Source organism: Camelus dromedarius, chromosome 14 (assembly GCF_036321535.1).
Source record: "Camelus dromedarius isolate mCamDro1 chromosome 14, mCamDro1.pat, whole genome shotgun sequence".
NCBI lineage: Eukaryota > Metazoa > Chordata > Mammalia > Artiodactyla > Camelidae > Camelus > Camelus dromedarius.
In genome coordinates, this window is record NC_087449.1 from 14,486,542 (window position 1) to 14,510,700 (window position 24,159).

The following is a 24,159-nucleotide window of genomic DNA, read 5'->3' on the forward strand; positions in this document are numbered from 1 at the left end:
TAGTTCAATTAAAATATCTTTTTTTGAGGTACAGAAAATAAAAAGAAAGTAGAGGAAAACAACAAAACTCTTGGTTTTCAGAAAGATTACAGTAGTTATTAGGTTTTCATGCTATCCTAGGAAAAGGGAATTTAGAGTTTATAAAATAAAATATTAGTGGAAGTAAATTACAGCAAATCTAAAGTTATAATTTCCCATTACTAAAGAGACATTATTCATGTTATGTAAAGAAAAATATGCAAAGGGAAAAAAAGAAAACATTTAAGTATCCTTAAAATTGCTAATAAATACAGCCAAGGTTATTAAATTTAACAGAAAGGTGACTAATGCATTAACTGCTAAATAATGATAAAACAATCAACATATTTCTGTTTCATTTTACTGGGACAAGGATGCCATAACAAGCTTGAAGTACTCTGAATGCCCCAAACGTACATATCTGCCTAATATAGAGAGGAATAATCTCTATACAACTTACAATTCTAAAACAAAGTTTCTAAATTTAGTTTAATATTGTATGATGTCTCTCCTCTCTGAGAATTAATACAGTGACTATTGGCAGGCCTCTCAACCTATCTAAGCCTGTGTCCTCAACTAAAATAGGGAAAATATTCTGTGAGGATTAAGTGAGAACACGCAGAACATGAGAACAACAGCACTTGAATTTTTTCATTCTGTCATTCTTTGTTACATGATAGCTTAAAAAGAATAATTAATCTGATTATTATTATTTTGTCTAATGTATAAACTGTGATTTTAGCACTTGATTAACATACATACTAGCTTGAACTGAACTCTTAGAAAGTTAAAAATATTATATCTTAGCTCTCACACATGCCATTTCTGCCTAACATGTCCAAATGTCACCTGTTACATATATCTCAAATTTCTGACCTATGCTGATGACAGATCTCCAGCTATTGTGATGTCATCCAGTACTTGAATGGTAATATTTCACATGATATTTTTTCTGGCTACAGTTTAAAGGGCACTTCCTGTCTGTGGAGTAAAGCCTACCACATTATCAAAATATGTAACTGAAGGATTACAGTATGACTTCCTGTGATTTTACTTCTGTATCGTTGCCTTAAGTAGCAATGAGTAAATCTTCTAAATTATGTCGTAAAACTGCTCTAGGAAGCAATATATTCTGCAATCTCATTGACAAAATTGTTAAAAGACCATCTTTGCATTTTTTGGGACAGTGGGGATATCACTGTTATGAACCCAGGATTTACAGAACACTGGCAAAAATTCTGAGGTATGTCGACTTGGATGGGTTTGACATTCTACTCACAGATTACATTGCATTTGTGGAAAAATCAGGATACCATTTCGAACTAAATTTTAATCTTGAATTTACTGAAATATGTGTGAATACAATTCTGTACTGGGTTTTTGCCAGAAAAGGTAATCCTGACTTTGTGGAATTGCTTCTCAAGAAGACAAAAGACTATGTTCAAGACAGAAGTTGTAACCTGGCACTGATATGGAGGTAATAATCTCATATATATTTCACTATAAAAGGAGAAAATTTCTCTTTAGGATATTATACTACGTTTTTCTAAAATCTATATGTATAGTGACCATATATGGATAAGGAATCCTGATTTGATTGTTCATTCATTTGTTCACTCTTTCATTCCTTCATTATTTATTCAATAAGTTTTTGCCTGAATGTATATTATTATGTAACAATAAATAACTAGCAGTTTGCTCTATAAAACTTACATGTTAGTGCACAAGGTAATGCAATGTTAGACAACTTAGATTTCTCTAATTAGTCAAAAACATAGTTTTGTATAATACTGTGATCTCTTCTTTTTGAAAATACTGAGAATGTATAATGACAGTGTATATATATATATAAATTGACTTTTAAAATGTGATTCGGAATATTCACACATATTCACCTCGTAATACTTATTAAACATTATAATTCCCTATTTTTAGTTAAACATTGATAAATTTGACTCTAAATTCTCCAGAATTGAACACAATGAAAGTCAAATACATGATTCATTCTGTTATAAAACCAAATTTTCACATTCTGAACATGCCAATCTAGCTAAGGAATATTACTGAGGATCTTATGAGAATAAAATATCCAATATGACTTCTTTGTAGTCTGTAATACAAATTTTAAAGTCACATAGTTTGCATTAGCTCCAATTTACTTCTAGGTTTTAGCTATTAGTTTGATTAGAACAGACATGCATTTGTTCATTCAACAAGGTATTTATCACCTTACTATATATGAGGCACTGCACTAGACACAATGATAGAACCATGTATGCAATGAAAAACAAGACAGATAAGATCAGTTTCAGACTACACCAATTTAGATTGTGCCTGAAGCAGAGTTGTGTATCACTGCAGTTTTGGAGAACCACTGGATTACTTTCCGTAATGATAACCCAAGTACATAAACTGATAGCTGAAGTCTGGAATATCAATAAATAAAACCCCCAAATAGCACTTTTTGATTGCTTTAAGGACCAATATATTTGTGGCTATAGCAGAGATCAGCAGCTTCTAACACTGAGTGTCACTAGCTGGGCTAAGTAATGCCTGTGTGTATCCCTGGCAAGTCCATGGGAAAGAAAAACGGAGTAAAACAGAGGAAAAGAGGATAAATTAAAAAAAATTAATAGAGAGCAAGGGGAGAAAATCAAAAGGAAAGGAAAAAATGAAAGAAAAAGAAACACAGTGGAAAATGATAGAGTGCCATTAACAACTGCCTTAAGTAATAAATTGTTTTAAAATTAATAGATTTTGACTTAGATGTATCCACAAAGTAAAACACATTACAGGTCAATTCTATGTTCTGCAACATCTTTTGGATATTTCAGAGTTACAGAATTTTAAGTTCAGATGGAACCCGACTTCATTAGCAAACGTCCCCAACTCCCGTTCTGGGAATTAGCTCCTGTAAAGCATCTCTAGTTGCTGTTCAACTGGTCTCTGCTTGAACAGCTCTAGTAGTAGTGAGTTAACTATTTCCTTAAGTAAATCATTCCTTTCCCAGGGACCCTTCTCTTTCCTGACTACCCACTTTCCCTCAAAGATTTTACCCGCTCCCATGGCTTTAAATATTATGATATGCCAGTAACTCCCAAATCTTTATTTCCAGCCCTGACCCCTCCTCTGACCTCCAGCCTCCTCCTATATCAGGATGTCTGCTCAACATCTCCACAGAGCATCTCAAATTTAACAGAAACAAAACAGAATATTGATCTAACTCACCCTCTCCCTGCCAACTTGCTCCTTCCACTGAATTCTCCACTTGATTAACAGCCTCTGTTGCTCAAGCCAGAAATTTAGGATTTATTCTTGATTCTTCTCTTTCTTGCACAGCACATCAGCAAATCCTTTTGACTTTATCTCTAAAACATATCCTAAGTAGTTATATTTTTCATCTCCTCCATTTCTAACATAGGTGAAGTCACCATCACGCCTTGCCTCAACAACTCCAATAGATTCCTAAAGAGTCTTCCAGCTTCCATTCTTTCCTCTCAACCCTTATAATTTATTCTTGACTCAAAAGATTGAGTGATCTCATAAAAATGTAAAATAGGTCATATTACCCAGGCTTAAAATCCTCCAGAGTTTCCCCATACAAGTGGAATAAAATCCAAGTTCAATATCCACTTTTAAAAAGTCTCACAGGATCTGGCCCCAAATCCAACCTCCAAAATCCAATCTCATGTCATTCTCCATCTTGAACACTATATTCCAGTCACACATTGGTTTGTTCACTATCTACTCTTGCTAAAAGTAAGCTCCATGAAAGGAGGAACTTTGACTGCTTCTTCAACATTGAATCCTCAGTGCCTAGAACTATGCAGATACATAGCAAGTGGTTAATCAAGATTATGTTGGATGAAAAAGTGAATTTTCATTCAGGTTTATTAAATTCTTCTTCCTCACAGTGCACTAAATTCTGTCTCCATTTCTCCAACTCTGTCCCCAGAGTTATAAAGAACAAAGCCCATTCATTCTCTTTCCTATATGATAACTTCTCAAATATTTGAACACAGTTATTATGTCCCCATAATGAATATCTTGTTTCCTATTGTCTGTTCCTTTATTTCTATAACAACATCATTCCTTTTTCACCTTCCCCTGTATACACTCTGGTTTGATAATTTCCCTAATATAATAATGAAGTGTCTAAATAGGTCCCTGGAGGAGAAGAGAGAGAATTAATGAGGCAAAGGAATTTAACTTTGTTCATTTTTACAGTAAACCTTCAATAAACATATAAATGCAACTGTATGACAGACTGTAAGTAAAGATGATGTCGTTCAGTTAAAATAATAATCATTTATTAATCACCAGGCATTGTGTTATTTGTTGAGGATACAAATACAAAGTAGACATATTTTCTGATTTTGGAGAGTTCACAGACTAGTAAGTGAGCCATACAAAAAATTATAATTATATTGTAAGTTCAAAAATAACTGATGTACAGGTAGGAATAACAGAGGACATTGTTAACACAATTGGGAAGAAGCGGGTATCTCAGAAGGCTCTCTAAAAGAAGTGATGTCTTAAATTGATTTCTAAAAGATGAAAGGAGTTTTCCCTGTCCTTCCCTTGAAGAAATGTAATCTAGGCAGGGAGAGGCTGACTAAAGCCAAGAGAGACATAAATATGTTGTATCCAGTGACTACAGGCAATTCAGCAATTGCTAGAGAGTGAGATGGAAATCAGGTAGTAGTGAGAGATAAAGCCTAGTAGAAGTGAAACTCTGAAGGACTTTGTAGGTTATACTAAGAAATCTGAAATTTACACCATGGGTGATGTCCAGTCAGAGGTCAAACCTGTAGTATGAGAAGATTCATCAGCTCCCATTTGAAGATGAGACTATGGGGAGGGAGGCTGCAGGTAGAGGCAGGGAGACCAGTTAGCAGACTGCTCAAACACTCCAGGTACAATAGAAGCTCCAGAATTTCTGTATAGGAGGGGTTGAGGGGAGCAATCTGGTTGAAATAAGGGAGATGGTTAGAGGAGTTCTTGAAGCTGAATTTGCATAGCATGCCCACTGTGCTAGGATTATATGCGTATTTGTAATAGTTTTGGGGGAAGAACTAGCTTTTCTCCACCACCATTCCCTCCAACCCCTAGCCATCCTTTGATATCAGAACTGTCCAGGTAAATTATAGTGAGGACTTAAACTAAAACAATAGCAATGGGGGAAAGAAAAGATATTACTAAATAGAATAGCCAGACATTGTAGGTGATTAGAAGTAGAAAATGAAAGAAAGAGAGAAGAGTTAATCTTCAGACTTCTACATTTTGAGACTGATTGATGACTGTATTAGTTTCATTCTGCTGTTGTCACAAAGTGCCACAACCTTAGTGACTTAAAAAAACATAAATTTATTTTTTATAGTTCTGAAGGTCAGAAGTCCAAAATGAGGCTATAAGGGCTGAAATCAAGATGCCACAGGGCTGGTTCCTTCTGGAGGCTCTAGGAGAAAATCTATTTCCTTATCTTTGCCAGCTTCTAGAGGCTGCCTGCATTCCTTGTCTCATGGTCTTTTCCTCATCTTCAGAGCCAACACTGTAGTGGGGGAAGGTATAGTTCAAGTGGTAGAACTCAAGTGGTAGAGCACATGCCTAGCATGCGAGAGGCCCTGGGTTCAATCCCCAGTACCTCCATCAAAAAAATAAAAATCCCAACCCCTCTCCTCCCCACCCAAAAGACTAAACTAATTTAAAAAAAAAGCCAACACTGTAGTCATATCTTCAAATAGTAATCTACAAATCGCCTTCACTGGCTCTGCTACTATCCTCCTCTGACATTTCTTATAAGGTCTCTTGTGATTTTATTGGGCCCATCTGGATAATCTCCCCTCTCAATATCCTTATCCTAATTACATCTGCAAAATCCCTTTTGCCATATTGAGAGGCCATTATTCAGTCTACCACAATGGATGCCACAAAACTATCAAATTTATTCCAAGAGACCTACAAAGTCAGCTTTGGACATATGAGTTCTCATAGCCTAAGAGATATCCAAGTAGAAATGTGCAGTAGAAGGCTAGATATGTAATGTCATCCTTGACATCTCTTTTTTACATTCCATATCTTAATAGGGGTATCTGTTTTGTTTATCTTCTAACAATACACAAAACTTGATCATCTCCACTATTATCAACCTATACCAAGCTAAGAGATTTCCCTACTCCTATCCCATAACAAATTCTCAACAAAGGTGAGATCATGCTGCTTTTTTACTCAGAATCTCCAGTGACTCTTCCATTCCATTTAGAGTAAAGGATGAAATTCTCACAGAGATCTACAAGGCTTTACATGATATGATATCCCATTATCTCTGTCCTCATTTCCTACCACTTCTCACCCTTTTCACTTTCAGCCACACTGGCTTCCTTGCTCTTCCTTCACCACCTCAGGTACCATCTCCTGCCTTAGAGTCCTTAAATATCCAAATGGCTAACTTCTTCATCTCCTTCTTCTTTATCTAAATGCTACCTTTCAGTATTGAGCTCTCCTATCAATCTATTTAAAACTGGAAAATGCCAATAGTCCAGGATCAGAAAGTTTCACAGGTGAACTCTACCAAACAGTCAAAAAAGACTTAATCTTTCTCAAACTATACAAAAAATTGAAGAGGAAAGACTGCTCCCAAACTCACTCCATGAGGCTAGCATTACCCTGATACCAAAAGCAGATAAAAGCACTACCAAAAAAAAAAAAAAAAAAAAAAAAAAGAAGAAGAAAGAAAGAAAATTACATGCCAATATCCCTGATGAACATAGATGCAAAAGTTCTCAACAAAATATTAAAAAACCAAATTCAACAATACATTAAAAGGATAACACATAATGATTAATTTATTCCAGGGATGCAAGAATGTTTCAGTCTCTGTAAATTAATCAAGCTGATACACCACATTAACAAAACAAAGAATAAAACCATATAATCATTTCAATAGAGGCAGAAAAAGCATTTGACAAAATTTAATGCCAATTTACGATATAAACACTCAACAAAGTGGTTATAAAGGAACACACCCTAACATATTAAAGGCTATATACAACAAGCCCACTGCTAACATATTATTAATTGGTGAAAACCTGAACACTTTTCTTCTAAGGTCAGAAACAAGTTAAAGATACCCACTTTTACCACTTTTATTCAACCTTGAAGTCCTAACCACAGCAATCAGACAAGAAAAAGGGATAAAGGCATTCAACTTGAAAAACTAAAACTTTCACTATTTGCAGATGACATGATACTGTATAGAGAAAACCCTGAAGACTCCATCAAAAACTATTTAGATAGCCTCTTCAATAAATGGTGTTAGGAAAATTGGACAGCTACATGCATGCAAGAGAATCAAACTGGATCACTTTTTTACACTATATATAAAAATAAACTCAAAATGTATTAAAGACTTGAATGTAAGGCCTGACGAGGACCATAAAACTTCTAGAAGAAAACATAGGCTGTATGCTCTTTTATATAAACAGTATTAGCAATACTTTTTTGGATATGTCTCTTTAGGCAAGGACAACAAAAGTAAAAATAAACAAATGGAACTACATCAAACTAAATAGCTTTTGGATAGCAAAGCAAACCATTAACAAAATGGAAAGGCAACCTATTGAGTGGAAGAAGATATGTGCAAACAGTATAACTGACCAGTGGTTAATATCCAAAACATGTAAAGAACTCACACAACTCAATATTATAAAAGTCCAATTAAAAAAGGGGCAGATGACCTGAATAGACATTTCTCCAAGGAAGACATACAGATGGTACACAGATATGTGAAAAAAAAATGCTCAATATTACTGATCATCAGAGAAATGCAAATCAAAACCACAGTGAGACCTCCCACCTGCCAAAATGCCTATTATCAAAAAGACAACAAATAAGTGTTTGTAAAGATGTAGAGAAAAGGGAACCCTTGTGCATTGTTGGTGGGGATGCAAACTGGCACAGTCCCTATGGAAAACAGTATGGAGGTTCCTCAAAAAATTTAAAATAGAACTACCATATGATCCAGCAATTCTACTTCTGGGTATTTAACTGAAGAAAATGAAAATACTAATTCAAAAGGATACATGCACCCCTATGTTCACTGCAGCATTATTTACAATAGCAAGTATATGGAAGCAACCTAAGTGTCCATCAGCAGATGAATGGATAAAGAAGTAGTGCGTGTGTATATATACATATATACAATGGATTATTATTCAGCCATAAAAAAGAACAAAATCTTACCATCTGTGGCAACATGGACAGACTTAGAGGGTATTATGCCAAATGAAATAAGTCAGACAGATAAAGACAAATACTGTATGATTTCACTTATATGTGGAATCTAAAAAATAAAACAAACGAACTAACAAAAACAACAGAAACATACCCATAGATACAGACAGCAAACTGTTGGCTTCGGGGCAGGGGTATTGAGGAATTGAGAGAAATAGGTGAAGGGGACCAAGAGGTACAAACTGTTAGTTATAAAATAAGTAAGTCATGAGAATATAATGTACAGCATAAGGAATACAGTCAATAATATTGTAATAACTTTGAATGGTGATAGATGTTAATTGTAATCAATTCATAATGTATATAAATATCAAACCACTATGTTGTACACTTGAAACCAGTATATAATATTGCATGTCAACTACACTTTTTTAAAATAATGTAATTAAATTAAGTTGAAAAATGACCTCACTTCACCTCCCAGCACTTCCATACTTCTTATCCTGCCCTTTTTCTTTTTCCCACAGTACTTATCAAACTTTCTAACACATTATAAAATTTACTTGTTTGCTATGTTCATTCTGTATTGTCTGTTACCCCTCACTACTATATCAGCAAGAAGGCTGGCAACTTTGTTTTGTTCACTCATATATCCTGAGTACACAAAACAGTGCCTGGCATGTAGCATATATTCAATAAATATTTGTTGAATAAATTAAAAGACAGTAGTTAAAATTATGGTCATAGATGAAATTTTCTGACAACAATTAGTCAGATGAAAGCTGGTTAAAAGACTACATCTACTTTACTTAGATGTTGAGGGCAGAGGCAGAGAAACCAGTGAAAGAGACTTGAGAATGAATAGTCAAAGAGATGCATAACTTGAAAAGAATGGTCCCACAGGGCCATGGGAAAACATCTCAAAAAAAAAACCTGTGTCAAGTATCAGAGATAAAATTATTACGAATAAACATCTATTAAATTTGGCAGCTAGAAACTAAAAGAAAAATAGTTGGAAAAATTAGAAATAATTATTATAGCTACAAAACTGAATCATTCTCTGCATGTCTATATGGAAATATTATGCCCATTTCATAAGTGTGTATGACAGGTTTTCAAAAACAGAGGGTTCAGTTCATTAACCTCACATTTAAAAACTGATTCTTGCTTTGCTTGTCTCATTCCATCCATATAAGTACTGCTATAATTAACTGTCGGTACAGATTAAGCCAATTTTGGCTTACAGTAACGTGCTCTTTAAACATGAGGATTACTCAAATGTCATTTGGGTACAGATCAGACTTTTAAATCTCATTTTAAACCTATTGGAGTTTTAGTTACGTTTTCAACATTTTGGGTCCAAAATATCTTCTAAAGGTAATGTCAACCTCAATATCTTAAAATCAACTAATAGCTCTAAATCTTAACAAGGGCCACTTGGAGTATTTTTTGTCTCCCAAGTCCTCTGATTTCCCATACTTATAAGACTCTTAAGTCAAATATCTTCTTAAGAGTTAGCAAGATGAATAAATTAGATTGCTTTTAAAAAATTTAAATGATTGTGCTTCACTAAAAATCTTATTAGACCCAAGAGCTACAGAATAAATTTAAAATTAATATTTTTTTCAGGATAATAGTAAAAAAAATCAATTAGCAAATATTTGAGTATCTACTATGGGCCAAGCATTGTTCTAGGCATTTAGGGATATAATAGTGGACTAAACAGACAAAAAGTATTGCCCCATAGAGCTTAAAACTTTATTGTTTATCTTGCCCACCCATTTGTTTTGAAGATAAGAAAATGAAAGATTAGAGACATTAAGCAAGTTGTCCGAAACAGTAAGGGCTTAATGGAGCTATGTACAATGTGCCATGTGGAGTAAGGAAAAAGTCAAGCAATCAAAGAAAACTTTGCACAAGAGTTTATTAGACAGGGTCTTATACAATGAGCAAGACTTGTCCCAGAACTGAAAACAGAGGGGAAGAACATACACAAGTCAAAGAAATGTAAAAGAGTTGAATGTAGTGGTGGTTTGGGAAAGTAAATACCAATAATCAGGAGAGAGAATACAGAAGTAGTTAAGGAGTTCATGTTTGGATATATGTTGGAAGTATCTGTGGAGAAGATGAGATAGATGTCCAGGACAATATTGATCTGGAGATGATTCTATGAATGTGTGTGTGTGTGGGGGGGTATGTGTGTGTATTTTATACAGAATTAAAATGATATATATAGTACTACTGACAGAGTGATGACAAAACCCCACTTCTTAATTTCTAAAATGCTATTCTGCACTACACCACACAATTTATTTCTTAATCACAAAATCTTGGCATTTCAGAGCTCAGTGAAGCTTTGGAGATAAACTATTTGGTCTAGTAATTTTCAAACTGTGGGTTTTAGAACTCCTGACAAGGGAATCACCACAGGGGAGGTCTCTTGGACCCCCAAATACACTTCAACCAGAGAACTTATCGAATACAAACCATTCATTTTATATAGCTAGTTCATGCATAACAATACTCCAGTGTTGGTTTTGGTTCATGTTTGTAAATAAAACATTCTTTCCAATCCTTTTCTTGGCAAACACCTACTAATCCTTCAAGTTCTAGTTCCAGGATAATTTACAGGCAACGATTATTCCAGAGAGAGTCTCAGTGCTTCTATAGTACCCCAAGCGTCTTTTCTATTATGGTAATTATCACCTTGTATTGTATTTGTTGAATTACCTGTCTGTTTCCCTTACTAGACTATAATAAGCATCTTGAGATCAAGGACTGTATCTTTCATATATCTCTTCATATCTAGTACTCAGGACACTCTGGACAAGCGAGTGTTAAATAAATTAATGAATGAATGAGCAAATGAATAAACACATAAATGCATAAGAAAACTGAGACTCAAAAGATGCTGACTTATCCAACATCACACAGCTAGTTAGGAAAACCAGAACCTAGAACCCTTAAATCTCCATTGTTTTTAGCATCATATCATGTTGCTTCCCATATTAATAATTGAAATCTTAAAGTTCTTTTTGAATAATGTTTTCCTTGTTCTGCCTAATTGTCCAAAACTAATATTTATAGTTTATATGCTGTCCTGAAGGCTATGTTAGTATTTTATTAGACAAATCAAGAGAATTCCAGAAACAAGGACCACAAATAAAGTTCCACTTCTTTAGTCCCAAAAGCCATGTTTATTTGGCTAAATCAAGGCTTGATAATACAAAATCTCCTGTGAGTGGTTCTACCATGTTCTACCTACATATAGTGATCAATTCAATAGCAAACATAAATGTCTATTAAATGAAGCAGTTACAAGAGCTATATGCAATTAGAAAAAAATAAAATTTTCTGTCATAAGGGAAGAGAAATTTTCAAGTCCAGGAAAAACAAGATTTCAGAAAACTTTCAAAACTCTACTGAAGAAGGAAAATTAAATTCTGTCCTTGAAGGACCTGATATGGCTCTCATCATAACTTACATTTCTTAAACCTAAAAATACCAACTCTAATTTTATTAAAGTGAAAAACATAGAACTAAGGTAGTTGCACTTACTCCTTTTTAGTCTAATCTTCAAACTCAATTCAACCTGAAGTCTGATATACGATTAAGAACAACAACAACAAAAGAAACATATATCAAAAGGGTTATATAATTTTGTTCTAATAATAAAGTGAAATTTATAAGTCTGTTCACCTTTTCCATTTTAGATTTTCCAGAACTACATCAGTTTTATAATACTAGTTCTAATCACTATGGATTTCTTAGAGAAACAGAATTGCTATTACTAAAAGTAAACACTTTCCACACTCTATAAATCTTTTTTTGTCTGTTTTTACAAGCGTAAAGGGGGGTTAAATGTGCAGTAAGAGTTTTCTTATTATTTAATCTTCAGGTAGGCTTAGATTCAGAGTGGAAAACTCTTTTTAATACATATAATATATAAAAGTAAAGTTACATTAAAATTATCTAAGATATTTACTATTTAAGGTAATACTGTTTTACCATTACTGTTAAGACAAAGTGTTTACCACATTCTTTAACTCTGTATTCAGTGCGGTTTTGTTTGTTTGATTCACAGAACTTTCACACCAGTATACTGTCCAAGCCCATTGAGTGGCATCACGCCTCTACTCTACGTAGCTCAGACAAGACAATCCAGTATCTTAAAAATCCTCCTGCAATATGGAATCTTAGAAAGAGAAAAAAACCCTATCAACATTGTGTTAACAATACTGCTCTACCCTTCAAGAGTGAGAATAATGGTTGATCATGAATTGGTAGACATCCAGGAAGATGCCAAAACATGTTTAGTGCTGTGTTCCAGAGTGCTTTCCGTCATTTCAATCAGGGAAATAGAGGTAAGCAAAATATTGTACTTTGGATTTGGGTGCAAATATTGATCAATTTTAAGATAAAATTGCAAGGCAAGAATAAAGTTAATTTTTAATTCTATAGATTTAGTGAAAATTAATCACTGAGTATACACTTGTAAATTTAAAATAGGCAAAATTCAAATCATATTGAACATTAGTTCTTTATTTCATAATTTGTCTTCTAAATACGAAAGAATTTTTAAGTTAAATGTATAGTTATTTTAGTAGTTATTAACTAGATATATGTTCTTATTACATTCTAATTACATAATAACCTGTTTATTAGGATATCTCTTAAAAATACAACAAATTAAAAATTTAACAGATCTCTTTTCCAACAGAATGTTTTAAAGTGAGTTACATTTCTCCCTACAAACACAATCACATATGCAAAAATATACTTTCCTTTTCAAAATTCCTGAACAATTTTAAGCATGAAAATATAAATAAAAGCTTAAAACGTTTGTCCAGTTGAAAATTACCCCTCAGAAATGTGGAGAACTTCTCCTTGATAAAGTTTAGAGGAAAAAAACAACTATCTGGAGAACATGTTCACCCTGTCAAAATGAACTGCAAGTTTCAGCATCAAATTGTATCATGTCTACTAGTAGCAAGAAGTAAGACATATTAAAGGGGTAGCTTTCTTTGTCTTTTCTTAAAGACAAACCCCTATAAATTTAAACCGGTCAAATTACCAAGGAATCTAGCAGTTCCCCTTATCTTGAAAGGTGGGACTTCAGAAATAAACTCCCAAGAAATATAACTTTGCTGTTTTTTTTTTAAGCCTCAACAATGCATATTAATCAACCGTGCCTGGGCCACTGTCAGGGGTGCAAATTGATCAGATTATTTTGGCAACCAATTTGTAAAACAAACAAAAAATTTAATTTTTGCATCTTCAGTAATTTGCTTGTCTTTGTCCAGTGTCAGTCCTGCATAATTATTATAGGACATACTGATTCTCGACCAGCATGTTCCTGAGGTACACTCAAAACAGAAAACTGCTATAGAGGGAGTTAATCAAAATCACCTGCCTGAGTGGCAAAGACATTAAAGCTGGATTCCAGTCAGGTGCAGTTTAATAAGTGAAGTAGCACTGAGCAAGAAGGTAGAAGATGGCATAAAAACCAGCTTAAAAAACACTTTTAGTGGCCCTGCTTTGCATTTCTACATTTTCTAGCAGTTTTATTGTAAATATATATTTAGATATCTTTACTTTTACCTGCTCTGTGAGCACAGAGATGATGTATTTTGCATACCCTAGCAATTATCCCAAGCACCGAGCTCAGTGCTGAGTTTATACAAGATATTCTTTAAACAACCATTTATTGAATAATGAAAAACTGTGTTATCATTTAAGTTAAAGTGTCACTTGGTCTGTAGAGCAGTTTCTACTAGAGAAGCATCTCTATAATACAGCAATGTCCTTTACTTCTAAGTCAGCCTAATAATTTTGGCTTCTAGAGTTAAATCTTTAAAAGGGTACTTTAACTAAAACTTAAAAAGTTATCTTCATATGGTTGGGCCTCCTGTCTGGTCTTCTCGTCATTCAGCACTACAAAGCTGTACTCTACAATGGTTGGAATCACCTGGGGCAACTTTCAGGATTTATGTTGTCTGTCCCCAGTCCCAGCCTAACTGGAGCAGAACCTCAATATTGGTATTTTCTAAACTACCCTTGATAATTCCAGTGAGTGGTCAAATTGGCAACACTACTCTAAAAGGAGAAGCTGATAAAAACATAAGTGTATGATCTGTCTAAAATTAAAAACATATACAGGTTCATAGTTGTAAGAAATAATGTTTTGTGTCCTCAGATATATTATATAAACTTCATATATCATTTTGAGAATAAAATGGGAATAAAATACTTACTTCAGGTGAAAATGCTTTAGAAAAAATATTTGTAAGGATTATATAAATTTAAGATAATTTTAGGAATCTAAATAAAATTTTTAAATGTTAATAATTTGGACTAATACAATAATTAATACTACAAAATTAAAATATTTTCCTTTTCTTTAGACACAACTAAGTTTAGGAAGACGTCCAATTATTTCAAACTGGTTGGACTACATTCCTCCAACAAGATACAAAGATCCATGTGAACTATTACATCTTTGCAGAATAACCATCAGGGCTCAACTATTGACCAACAATATGCTCCCAAATGGAATATTTTCCCTTCTAATTCCTGTTCGTCTGCAGAACTACCTGAACTTAGAAAGCTAATGGACATCTTTTTCCTGCGTTCTTTAAGGATGCTAACCATTATATGGCTTAGCAGTTAATAAACTATTAACTTCACACAAACTTTTATTGCTTTGAACATTCCATTAGAAAATATATTTTCACATGACACCCTAACTGAATCACTTTTAAATCAACATATGGCTTTACACATACTCTTCTCTACAATGGAACAAATTATATGCATTTTTAAAATATTTTAGATTTATACTTTTATTCTGTTCTTAAAAGTTGTTTTTGGCCTTACAGTATTCTTTTTACTTGTGGAAAATTTGGTCATATTAATGTTCTGAGCTCTGAAGCTCTCAGAATTTCTAAGTTAAGTAAATATTATTTTATCTTTTGTATTCATAGTAACAAGTATTTATTGAGTTATTTGGCAAATAAAACACTGTGTTTGGTAGTGGGAAATAATTAATGAAATTAAGATGTGATCCCTTCCTTCAAAGAATAATTTACAGTTCTGTAGCAGCCATGGTCGCAAACAATACAAGGTAAAGAATTAGTCAACTAAAGTACTGGGAGCAGGATGATAGAAATGGATTATATTTGAAAATAACTAGCCTTAAGTTACAACATGGAGCTTGGATGTTTTCATATGTGATACCTTTAAATACTAGTCCAATGGTATTTTTAAATGAGATGTAATTGCATACATTACATTACTTTCAAGTATGTAACATAATGATTCAACAAATATATATACTGCAAAATGATCACCATAATAATCTAGTTAACATCCATCATCACACATAGTTACAAATTTTCTGCTTGTGGTGAGAACTCAAGATCTACGTTCCTAGCAACTTTCAAATATATAATACAGTGTTATTAACTATAGCCACAATGCTGTACATTACATCCTCAGAACTTATTTATTAAATAACTGAAAGTTTGTCCTCTTTGACCACCTTCACCCATTCTGCCCACTCCCAAATACAAACCTTTTAATACAAACAAAGAAATGAACAATTTTGACCCAGTATTGCATCAAAATGGAAACATTATCAGTTAACTCTGCATGTTCATTGGTTACAAAGAAACTTATCTTTAAAAAATTAGAATGTATTCTACTATAGTTTTTTTAGCTCTTTTCTTTTTGAATATCTATAGTACTAGATTTTTCTCTATATAACTATGTGGTCACTGCGACACAAAGATGAGAACTGGGAGATAATTCTCCATGGGTCTCCCATGTTTTCACCTGCCTGATGAGAAGAGGCACTGACTGCCTTACTCTTTACTATCTTTTTAGATATGTTTGTATAGTGAGCAGCCTTAGAAGACAGAGATAGCGGCTCCCTCTGAGCAGGGGGCATGTTTGCTCAATATCTAATATAATAAAGGCAATGTCTCCCTCTGGGGAAATGGTCAAGCAGGTTTGCTTGAAGCTCATTATAAAAGATTGGAATTTCCCAAGCTTGGGGTTCCTCAGCTGTACCACCAATCCACTGTGTGCTCATCTGCCTGGACTACTCCATGTCGTAGATGGTAGCGGTATGTGGAAACAACACAAACATGAAGCTCATGCTGCATACTGTGCCATTAGTAATAAATTCCTTTATTTCTAACCCAGTTTTTAGTCTTTGGACAGCAAATATGAAATTCAACCTGCAAACTGCTGGTTTGCAAGCAAGGTAAAAAAAAATCTTAGTCACTTCACAGTTCTTGACAATAAGAATCTGTTTCCCACATCACTGCTTTTAGATCCATTTTAGCAGATTATGGCAGTATTCATTCCCACTGTCTACATGCAATCTGGGGACTATGAAAACTTTGACAATTCATAAGAAAAGGATATCCATTTTGGTCCTACAGTAAGATAAAAACAATTGCATGATTTAAGTTTCTAAAGTACAGAATGGAAAACAGCAAAGTAACAATATAACTAGATCACTTGCTTTTCCTTTCCTTCCACTTTCATTCCCTTACACGTATTATAGGATTGAACTATAGAAGTGCTTACTTATTACAATTAGTTATACTATATTTAATTATTATTGAGCATATTTTAAGCTCATAAATGTAAATAGGAAGTTCATACAACACAAAGTATATTGATATTTAAATATTTTACCAGTCGCATGTAAGATAGTTTACTTTGGCTGAAAATATGTGCTAATATGAAGAAAGTAAAAGAAAAGTTACCCTTAATCTAATTTATAAAGAAACACTCATAGATTACTGACCCAGACTAAGTGATTCTTCTGGGAAAATATTTTAGCAAAACTTTTTACATTTATTCTCTAATTTCCATCCTTTTCTTCCATCCTCTTCTTACTTCAACTCTAAGAGAGCTTAATGAATTTGATCTAGTCATTACTTTTACTGAATATAGTTTATACCTATGCCAGAGAGTGAGCAATAAGCAGCATCTAAATTTCTGGAACTTTTCTACTGGAATTCCTATTACTTCCATATTTCTCAACATGGTTGATGGTATCACAAGCTACAATCATATTTAACTCTTCCCTTCTGCACTAGATTTCTAGGGCTGCCATAACAAAGTAACACAAACTAGGTGGCTTAAAATAACAGAAATTTATTGTCTCAAAGTTTTGTAGACTGAAAGTCGAAAATTGAGGTGTTAACAGAACCATGTTGCCTCTGAAACCTGTAGGGGAATCTTTCCCTGCGTGTTCCTAGTTTCTAGGGGTTTTCCAGCCATCTTTGGCATTCCTTGGCTTGTAGATGTGCCACTTCAACCCTCTGTCTTCACATAGCGTTATCCCTGAGTGTGTTTTCACATGGTAATCTTCATAAAGACACCTGTCATATTGGATTAGGGGCCCACTCCACTCCTGAATGACCTCATCTTAAATAATTAGATTTGAAATGATCCTATTTCCAAATAAAAGGTCACATTCTGAGGTACAGGGGGTTAGGACTTAATGTATCTTTTTCAAGGGGACACAATTCAATCCATGACACCTTCCACTCAATAAAAAATCTGATGAGTCACTAAATCTAGTTAATCAGCACTAAATCTCCTTAAGATCTCCAAATCACTGTCTTCTCTCCTCTACCATCCACTCCACCCTCTTTATTCTCCTCTTACATAAACACACACACACACACACACACACACACGCACACACCCCTGTTCCATTCTAACTTCTTTCTACCTTTATTCATCAATTCTCCTCTGGACTACTTGAATAGTTTCTTAAACTATCTTGTCTCTTTGATTCTGGTTTCAATCACACATTCCAAAACTATTTATGCTACCACTCAGATGATCTTTCTAAAATGGAAATCTAATCATGTTATCCCCCTACTACCACCACCACCCTCTTCCACTCTCCAGCAAGTTGCCTTAAAACTCTTCAGTCATCTAAAGGAGAAATGGCTAGAACCTACTTCATCTTTATGTCACTCGCTCACATGCACTCTATCCCTGAACTAAACCAAACTGCTTACTGCTTCACACCTCTTTGCTTTTACATATTCTGATCCTTCTGTCTAAAATGCTCTTCCCTTTCTGAACACCTGACATATTTTATTACCCTTTAAACTTCCTTGGTCCACAAAGAATTGTACACTTTTTCGTGCCATTACTCTTCTGAATATGTTCATCTATTATTTATTTATTTATTTTGTGTATATACATTTTTATTGAAGTATAGTCAGTTTACAACGTTTTGTGTTCATGGTATTCCAACCCAAATATATGTGTTTTTTCTCTTTACTACACCTGAAAAGCCTACCTCAAAGTCAAGACACCTTTTGGGCTCCTCACACCTAGTATGTAGCCTGCGCCACAGTATATACTATTGAATGAGATTCTTTTAGTTTTTTTAACAGTAAGGCCTACTCTGAAACTCTTGTGTAAAGAGGAAGATTTTAAAATGTGCTACCAGAGAGGTTAAACTAAAAAGCAGATAAAAAATAATTTAGGAAAAAGTGCTTTAAAAATTGCTGCTTGCTAAAGAGTGATCAGAATAGCTTTAAAATTTGTAAATGCCCTTACTACATACCTATTAGAATGGTTAATTTTTTTTTAAACTGACAATACACCAAGTGCTAAAGAATATGTGGTACAATTGACGTCTCATACGTGGCTGACAGAAATGCAAAATGGAATAGCCACTCTGGAAAATAATTCGGCAGCTTCTCATGAAGTTAAATATGACAGAGCCATTTCATTCCTATTTAACACAGATAAAACTTATCACACAAAAATCTGTACACAAATATTTGTAACAGCTTTATTCATAATCACCAAAAACTAGAAACCCAAATATCCTTCAGTGAGTGAACTGATAAACTGTGCTACATACAAACAACGGAATACTAGTCAGCGACAAAAAGGCCCCAAGAACATGGATCAATTCTAAAATGCATTATGCTCAGTAAAAGAAGCCGGTCTCAAAAGGTTATATGCTATATGATTGCAGAAAAACAAAACTACAGGAAAAGAATGCTTAACCATCCTCAGTGATTGCTGGGTTAAAGTTAGGGGGCAGAGAAGAATCTGGCTACAAAAGGACAGTACTAAGGGAATCATTTGGCAGTGACAGAATTGTCTTGTATCTTTTGTTTATGGTAGTGGTTCCATGAATCCATAAACGTGCTAAAATTCATAAAAACTGTACACCAAAAAAGTTAATTTTATTGTATGTAAATTAAATAAACAAATGTATTACTTCCTAGGAATAAGGATAAGCTTTTTCCTCTACTCCCATATACCTTACTTTTAGACTTGAAAAATGATTACTTTATGGGAGGAGAAAAGTGGAACAGACTAAAAGTTTGGCTTTGACGTAGAAATTAAAGGAGTTTGCAAAAACATTATGGACATTTATCTTAAAAGGCTGGATTATGAGATAATGATCTATAATTTTAGAGAAAGGCAAAGGCGAAGAGGTACTGAAGAGTAGAGCAAATAGACCTGAAAATTAAAGAATGGATTGTCGCACTAGTATTCACCTCTATTCTGCAGTACCATGACTTAACAATTATATCTTCATTTGATTTGCTTTTTCATATGTTTCTGCTACACACAAAACGATTGAAGAAAGAGTAATTAAATTTTAAGAAGATATAAACCCATTTTTATTTCAGTATTCCAAATCTAAAATAAAAGGGATTAATCTATTGGCTGCAGTTTTTGCATCAAAAGCTCTAAATGATGAAGACTTTCTTGAAAATCTGGTGGAACTTAATATTGGACTTAAATGTAAAGGGAAGTTAATACATTTGAGGAAATGACATTCAGCATATTTAATACTTCATGCCTGTCTCTACTTGCCTGCTTTTCTTCCATGGCCCTGCTCTCCTTCCATCTTTTATTGCTTCCTCCCTGCCCTCCCAAACAATCTGCCATGCCCTTTCCTTCCCCAGTGCCTTCTAGAAATTTGCACAAGCCTAAAACATCTGCTTTTAGGAATGACTTCATAAAATGTAATTCATTTCAAAGGCTGTGAATTAAAATGTAGCTAATGGTTAAATTCAAATACCGTTGTGCTCTATTTATAAAGCATGACAATAGGGAATATGTAGTCCAATAGGACATTTAATACATATCTAATGTAATTAATAGCACTAGTTTACATTTACTTTTCAAGAAAAGTATGTGTATCATTCAAAGGATACATTTTTTCAATATATCTAGCTACTAATACGTACTTAGAATGCTGAGAAAAAGTTAAAGTCAAAATATTAATACTGAATTTTGTAAGATAAAATATGCATACATTAACAAAAATATGGCCCTAACCAGTCTCTGAACAGTTTTTTTTTTTTCCAAATTTCTATGACTCCTGTAGCTTACTGAATGTATTCCCTGAGTTCCACAAACTTAGTTTCCAGTAATAACTTCTCTGTCTTAGGTCTTTGGGCTAAGATTATGTGACTAAGTCATCTACTGAGATGGAACTGCAGAAATAGTGTTTGAGAAGACAACAGCTCTTTGCAGTTACTGAACAACTGATGATCTTCCATTTTCTTTTGCCCATTTATAAACCCAGCAAACCTTTGGGTTAATTCTAAATGGTGATGTGAGCCACATGCCTATGGGAAAACAGTTCTATAAAATGCTCCCTTGTGAACCAACAATTGAGGTTAAACAAATAAATACTACCTTCCTGCTGCCTTTGTTACTCACCTAAAAAAGATGGTCAAAAGTGAAAATTTGGAAAAGGGAAAAGATAAGAGGTTGGTGAGTAGAAAATGGAACACCAGGCTACTTGGTAACTACCCCTCTCTGCATTACAAAAGAACTATTTGCTGAATTTCACCCTTTAGAACTATACTGAATGCCAAAAGAATACTTTAAAATTCTCAATATCATTCTAACAAACTTCAGCAGCATCCAGTGTTGGAATTTGGGGGTACTAATTAAGAAATCATTGGGTCATAATAATAGTATAAAAAATATCACTTCATTTTAAGAGGGTAAAAGAAAACTTCACATAAGTCTTCTGATCTAAAAAGAAAGGCTTCTTTTAGCTGAAGTATTTACAATAACATTTGAAACCATAACTTGTATATATAAATAAACTTAAGATGTAATAACATGAAGTGTCATAAATCAGAAAAAAGTGCATTAGACTGATTTTTTTCTAACATAAAAATCATCCCTTTAAAAAGTTCTCATCTCAAGGTATATAACAAGTATTTTCTTATATAGAATATATAGATGATAATTCTGAGGTTAATATAATTTTCAATTAAAATATAAAACTTAGCAAATATCATTTGCTTTTTCTCTTGGGAAAAATGAATTCTAGGTTTCTCATATTAAGACATATTATTTAATTAGTACAAGATGTGATTTGCTATTATTCTTCAGTCTCCCCTGAAACTTGTTCAGACCTGGGAAAATCTGCTTCATACTTCTTTTTGAGGTTACTTAAATATGTTCGTAAACTGTCTGGATCCAACTGAGAGTTTCGGGCAGCTTGAACAAGCCTAGTAGCTAGATGGTACACAGCTCTCTGTCTTTCCATCTCAGGGGTACTCCTTTGGTTTTGCTGTTATTGAAAAAATATAGATAAAAATTAAAATATGAATACTATGATTTTTATTTTGGCAATATTCTCTCTTTTCACAGAGATAAGAACTCAAATGGTTAACCAATCCCTTTAGATAAGTCAGTTCCACCCAACTAGCAAATAATATACTAGAAGAAATAAATATTATTTTGGAGAATAAAATTTCTCATGAGTGTTTACTATTTTATGACAGATTCTTGAAAACCAATTTTCAATGAAAAAAAAATCTGCTAAAACATCAAATTTCTCAACATAATACCAAAAAGTAATAGAAAACCCACCAGAGTTATGTTCTACAAACGCCTTCTCATTAAAATGGCTTGGGAAAACAGCACTGCTCATTGCTATGCAGTATTCATAATTATAAATGTTATAAAGAATACTAATCTGCTATCTCCTACTTTAATTCCCCAACAAATAAAATGGTGGACAGAATGGGTCATCAGTAAACTGCTTGTCCCTCAAGGGAGTTCATATACAGAAATTTTCAAAGCCTAAAATAAAATACTGCCTGAGGGGTAAGTTACATTTTTCAAATTATCACCATAAATAGCTAATTGAAATTAAGCCTTAATTCTTAACAAACTATACTTAAGGATGCCCAAGAAATAGTGTTTAAAATGGGAATCTTCTAATACTTTGGAAGACCTTTAGATAGACAGTCAATCCTTGAGTATCTCCCTTCAGGGCTGGGAGTACAGTTGGAAAATTCTTCATTCACCTCTTTGCCTGACTAGATAGGGGAATCAGCATTTCAATCTTAACTGTTTATGTAAAGTCCTAGTCAGTTTCTGTTCACTAAGAGAAATACAATCCCTTCAAGTCCTTCTCAATAACAAGCAATTCCAGATTTTTCCCTACTTTCACTACAGGAAAATGAATATGATGAGGTAGAATAAGATTATCATATATTCACCCATGTATCTATTTGATACAGTGATTGATCAAATATCAGTTTTTTAAATAAGTTATTGAATATCTATTATTATCTATATTCCAGACCCTATACCTTGTGTTTATGACTATGGGGAACACAAAAATGTCATCCTGACATGACAATGGAACTCAGAAAGCTCAGTCTTACAGTGAAATAGACATGTTTACAAGCAATTGATTAGGTGATAATGAAAAGTCCCATAAGAGAGATACAAAATGCCCAGAGGAAAGAAAGTTCACTTCCAGCTTGGATCAAGAAAAGCTAAAATAGGATGGAGTATTTGGAAAGAATCTAAATGGACAGAAAAGCCTAGAAGGCAGAGCTTTCCAGATGGAGGAAACAGAGAAAGCAGACACATTAGAAAACATAGTACACAATCAGGTCAAAATAATGAAACAAGTAATTCAATGTGGCAGAAATGTAGCTTATAATTAAATTGAGTAATGTTATGTAAGGTTGGGGTAGTAAATCAAGGGAGAACATAAAACAGTAGTTAACCAACTGTAGTATGCTTAAGAATCATCTGAAAACTGGTTAAAAATATAAATTCTTGAGTCATGGGAGACCCTTTAAAATTTGGGATGGTACCCAGAATCCCAGATGATTCTAACGTAGGCAATCTTCAGATTATATTTTAAGAAATAATCATAGAAGACTTTCAACATTAGGCTAAGGAGTTCAACTGAAAGTTTCTGAGCAGGAAACATGATAAGAACTATGCATTAGAAGACAATTAGGTAGAAGTAAATAGAATGATGGGTTCAAAGAGAGAGAGAACCTACTGCATCGTCCTAATGAGACGTAATTAAGAAGGACTCAGACTCTGGTGGGTCACTGGGAGATCTGAAAGTGGAGATGAGAGATTTTTCAGAAGATGACAAATTTAATTTTGGACCTATTGAAGAGTGAACACAAATTAAGATTTCAAGAAGAAATTTGGAGAAAAATATACAGATTCAGAGTCAAAAAGAAATGAAAATGGAGGCTGAGAAAAGGATGAGATCACCAAGAATATAGAATTTTAAACAAAGAAACAAGGGTAAAATCTTAGAAATACTTCTATTTAACAGGTGGAATAATAAAAAAACACTAGTGAAAAAAGGAAAGAAGTAATAATCAAAGACGTCGAAGAATGAAAACATCCAGTAGAGGACAATTCCACAGTAGCCAAGACACAGAATTATGAAAAGGGAAAGAAGGGTGGTGTCTAATGCTACAGAGATAACAAGGAAGATGAGAAGTGAAAAAAGGCCATAAGATTTTACGATTAGTTGGTATTTAAGAGAAAATTTTCAGTAGAGTGATGACAAGATTCAGTTTGCAAGTGGAAAATAAAAGAAGCAAGTAC

The 24,159-nt window shown here is 33.7% G+C and overlaps 2 protein-coding genes across 2 annotated transcripts in view; one reads left to right on the forward strand and one right to left on the reverse strand.

Moving 5' to 3' along the window:
* The first annotated feature begins 971 nt into the window (after positions 1-971).
* On the forward strand, positions 972-14,942 carry ASB17 (ankyrin repeat and SOCS box containing 17). Its single transcript, XM_010989045.2, has 3 exons — positions 972-1,495; positions 12,335-12,614; positions 14,655-14,942. Exons 1-3 carry the CDS (start codon positions 1,098-1,100, stop codon positions 14,859-14,861), a joined length of 885 nt encoding a protein of 294 aa, XP_010987347.1. The 5' UTR covers positions 972-1,097; the 3' UTR covers positions 14,862-14,942.
* A 6,719-nt stretch (positions 14,943-21,661) lies between these two features.
* The window catches only part of MSH4 (mutS homolog 4), a 53,922-nt gene continuing 51,424 nt past the window's right edge, over positions 21,662-24,159 (reverse strand). Inside the window, exon 20 of the mRNA XM_010989044.3 lies at positions 21,662-21,853. Within this exon, the coding sequence (XP_010987346.2) occupies positions 21,662-21,853 (192 nt within the window). The remainder of the gene's footprint in view (positions 21,854-24,159) is intronic.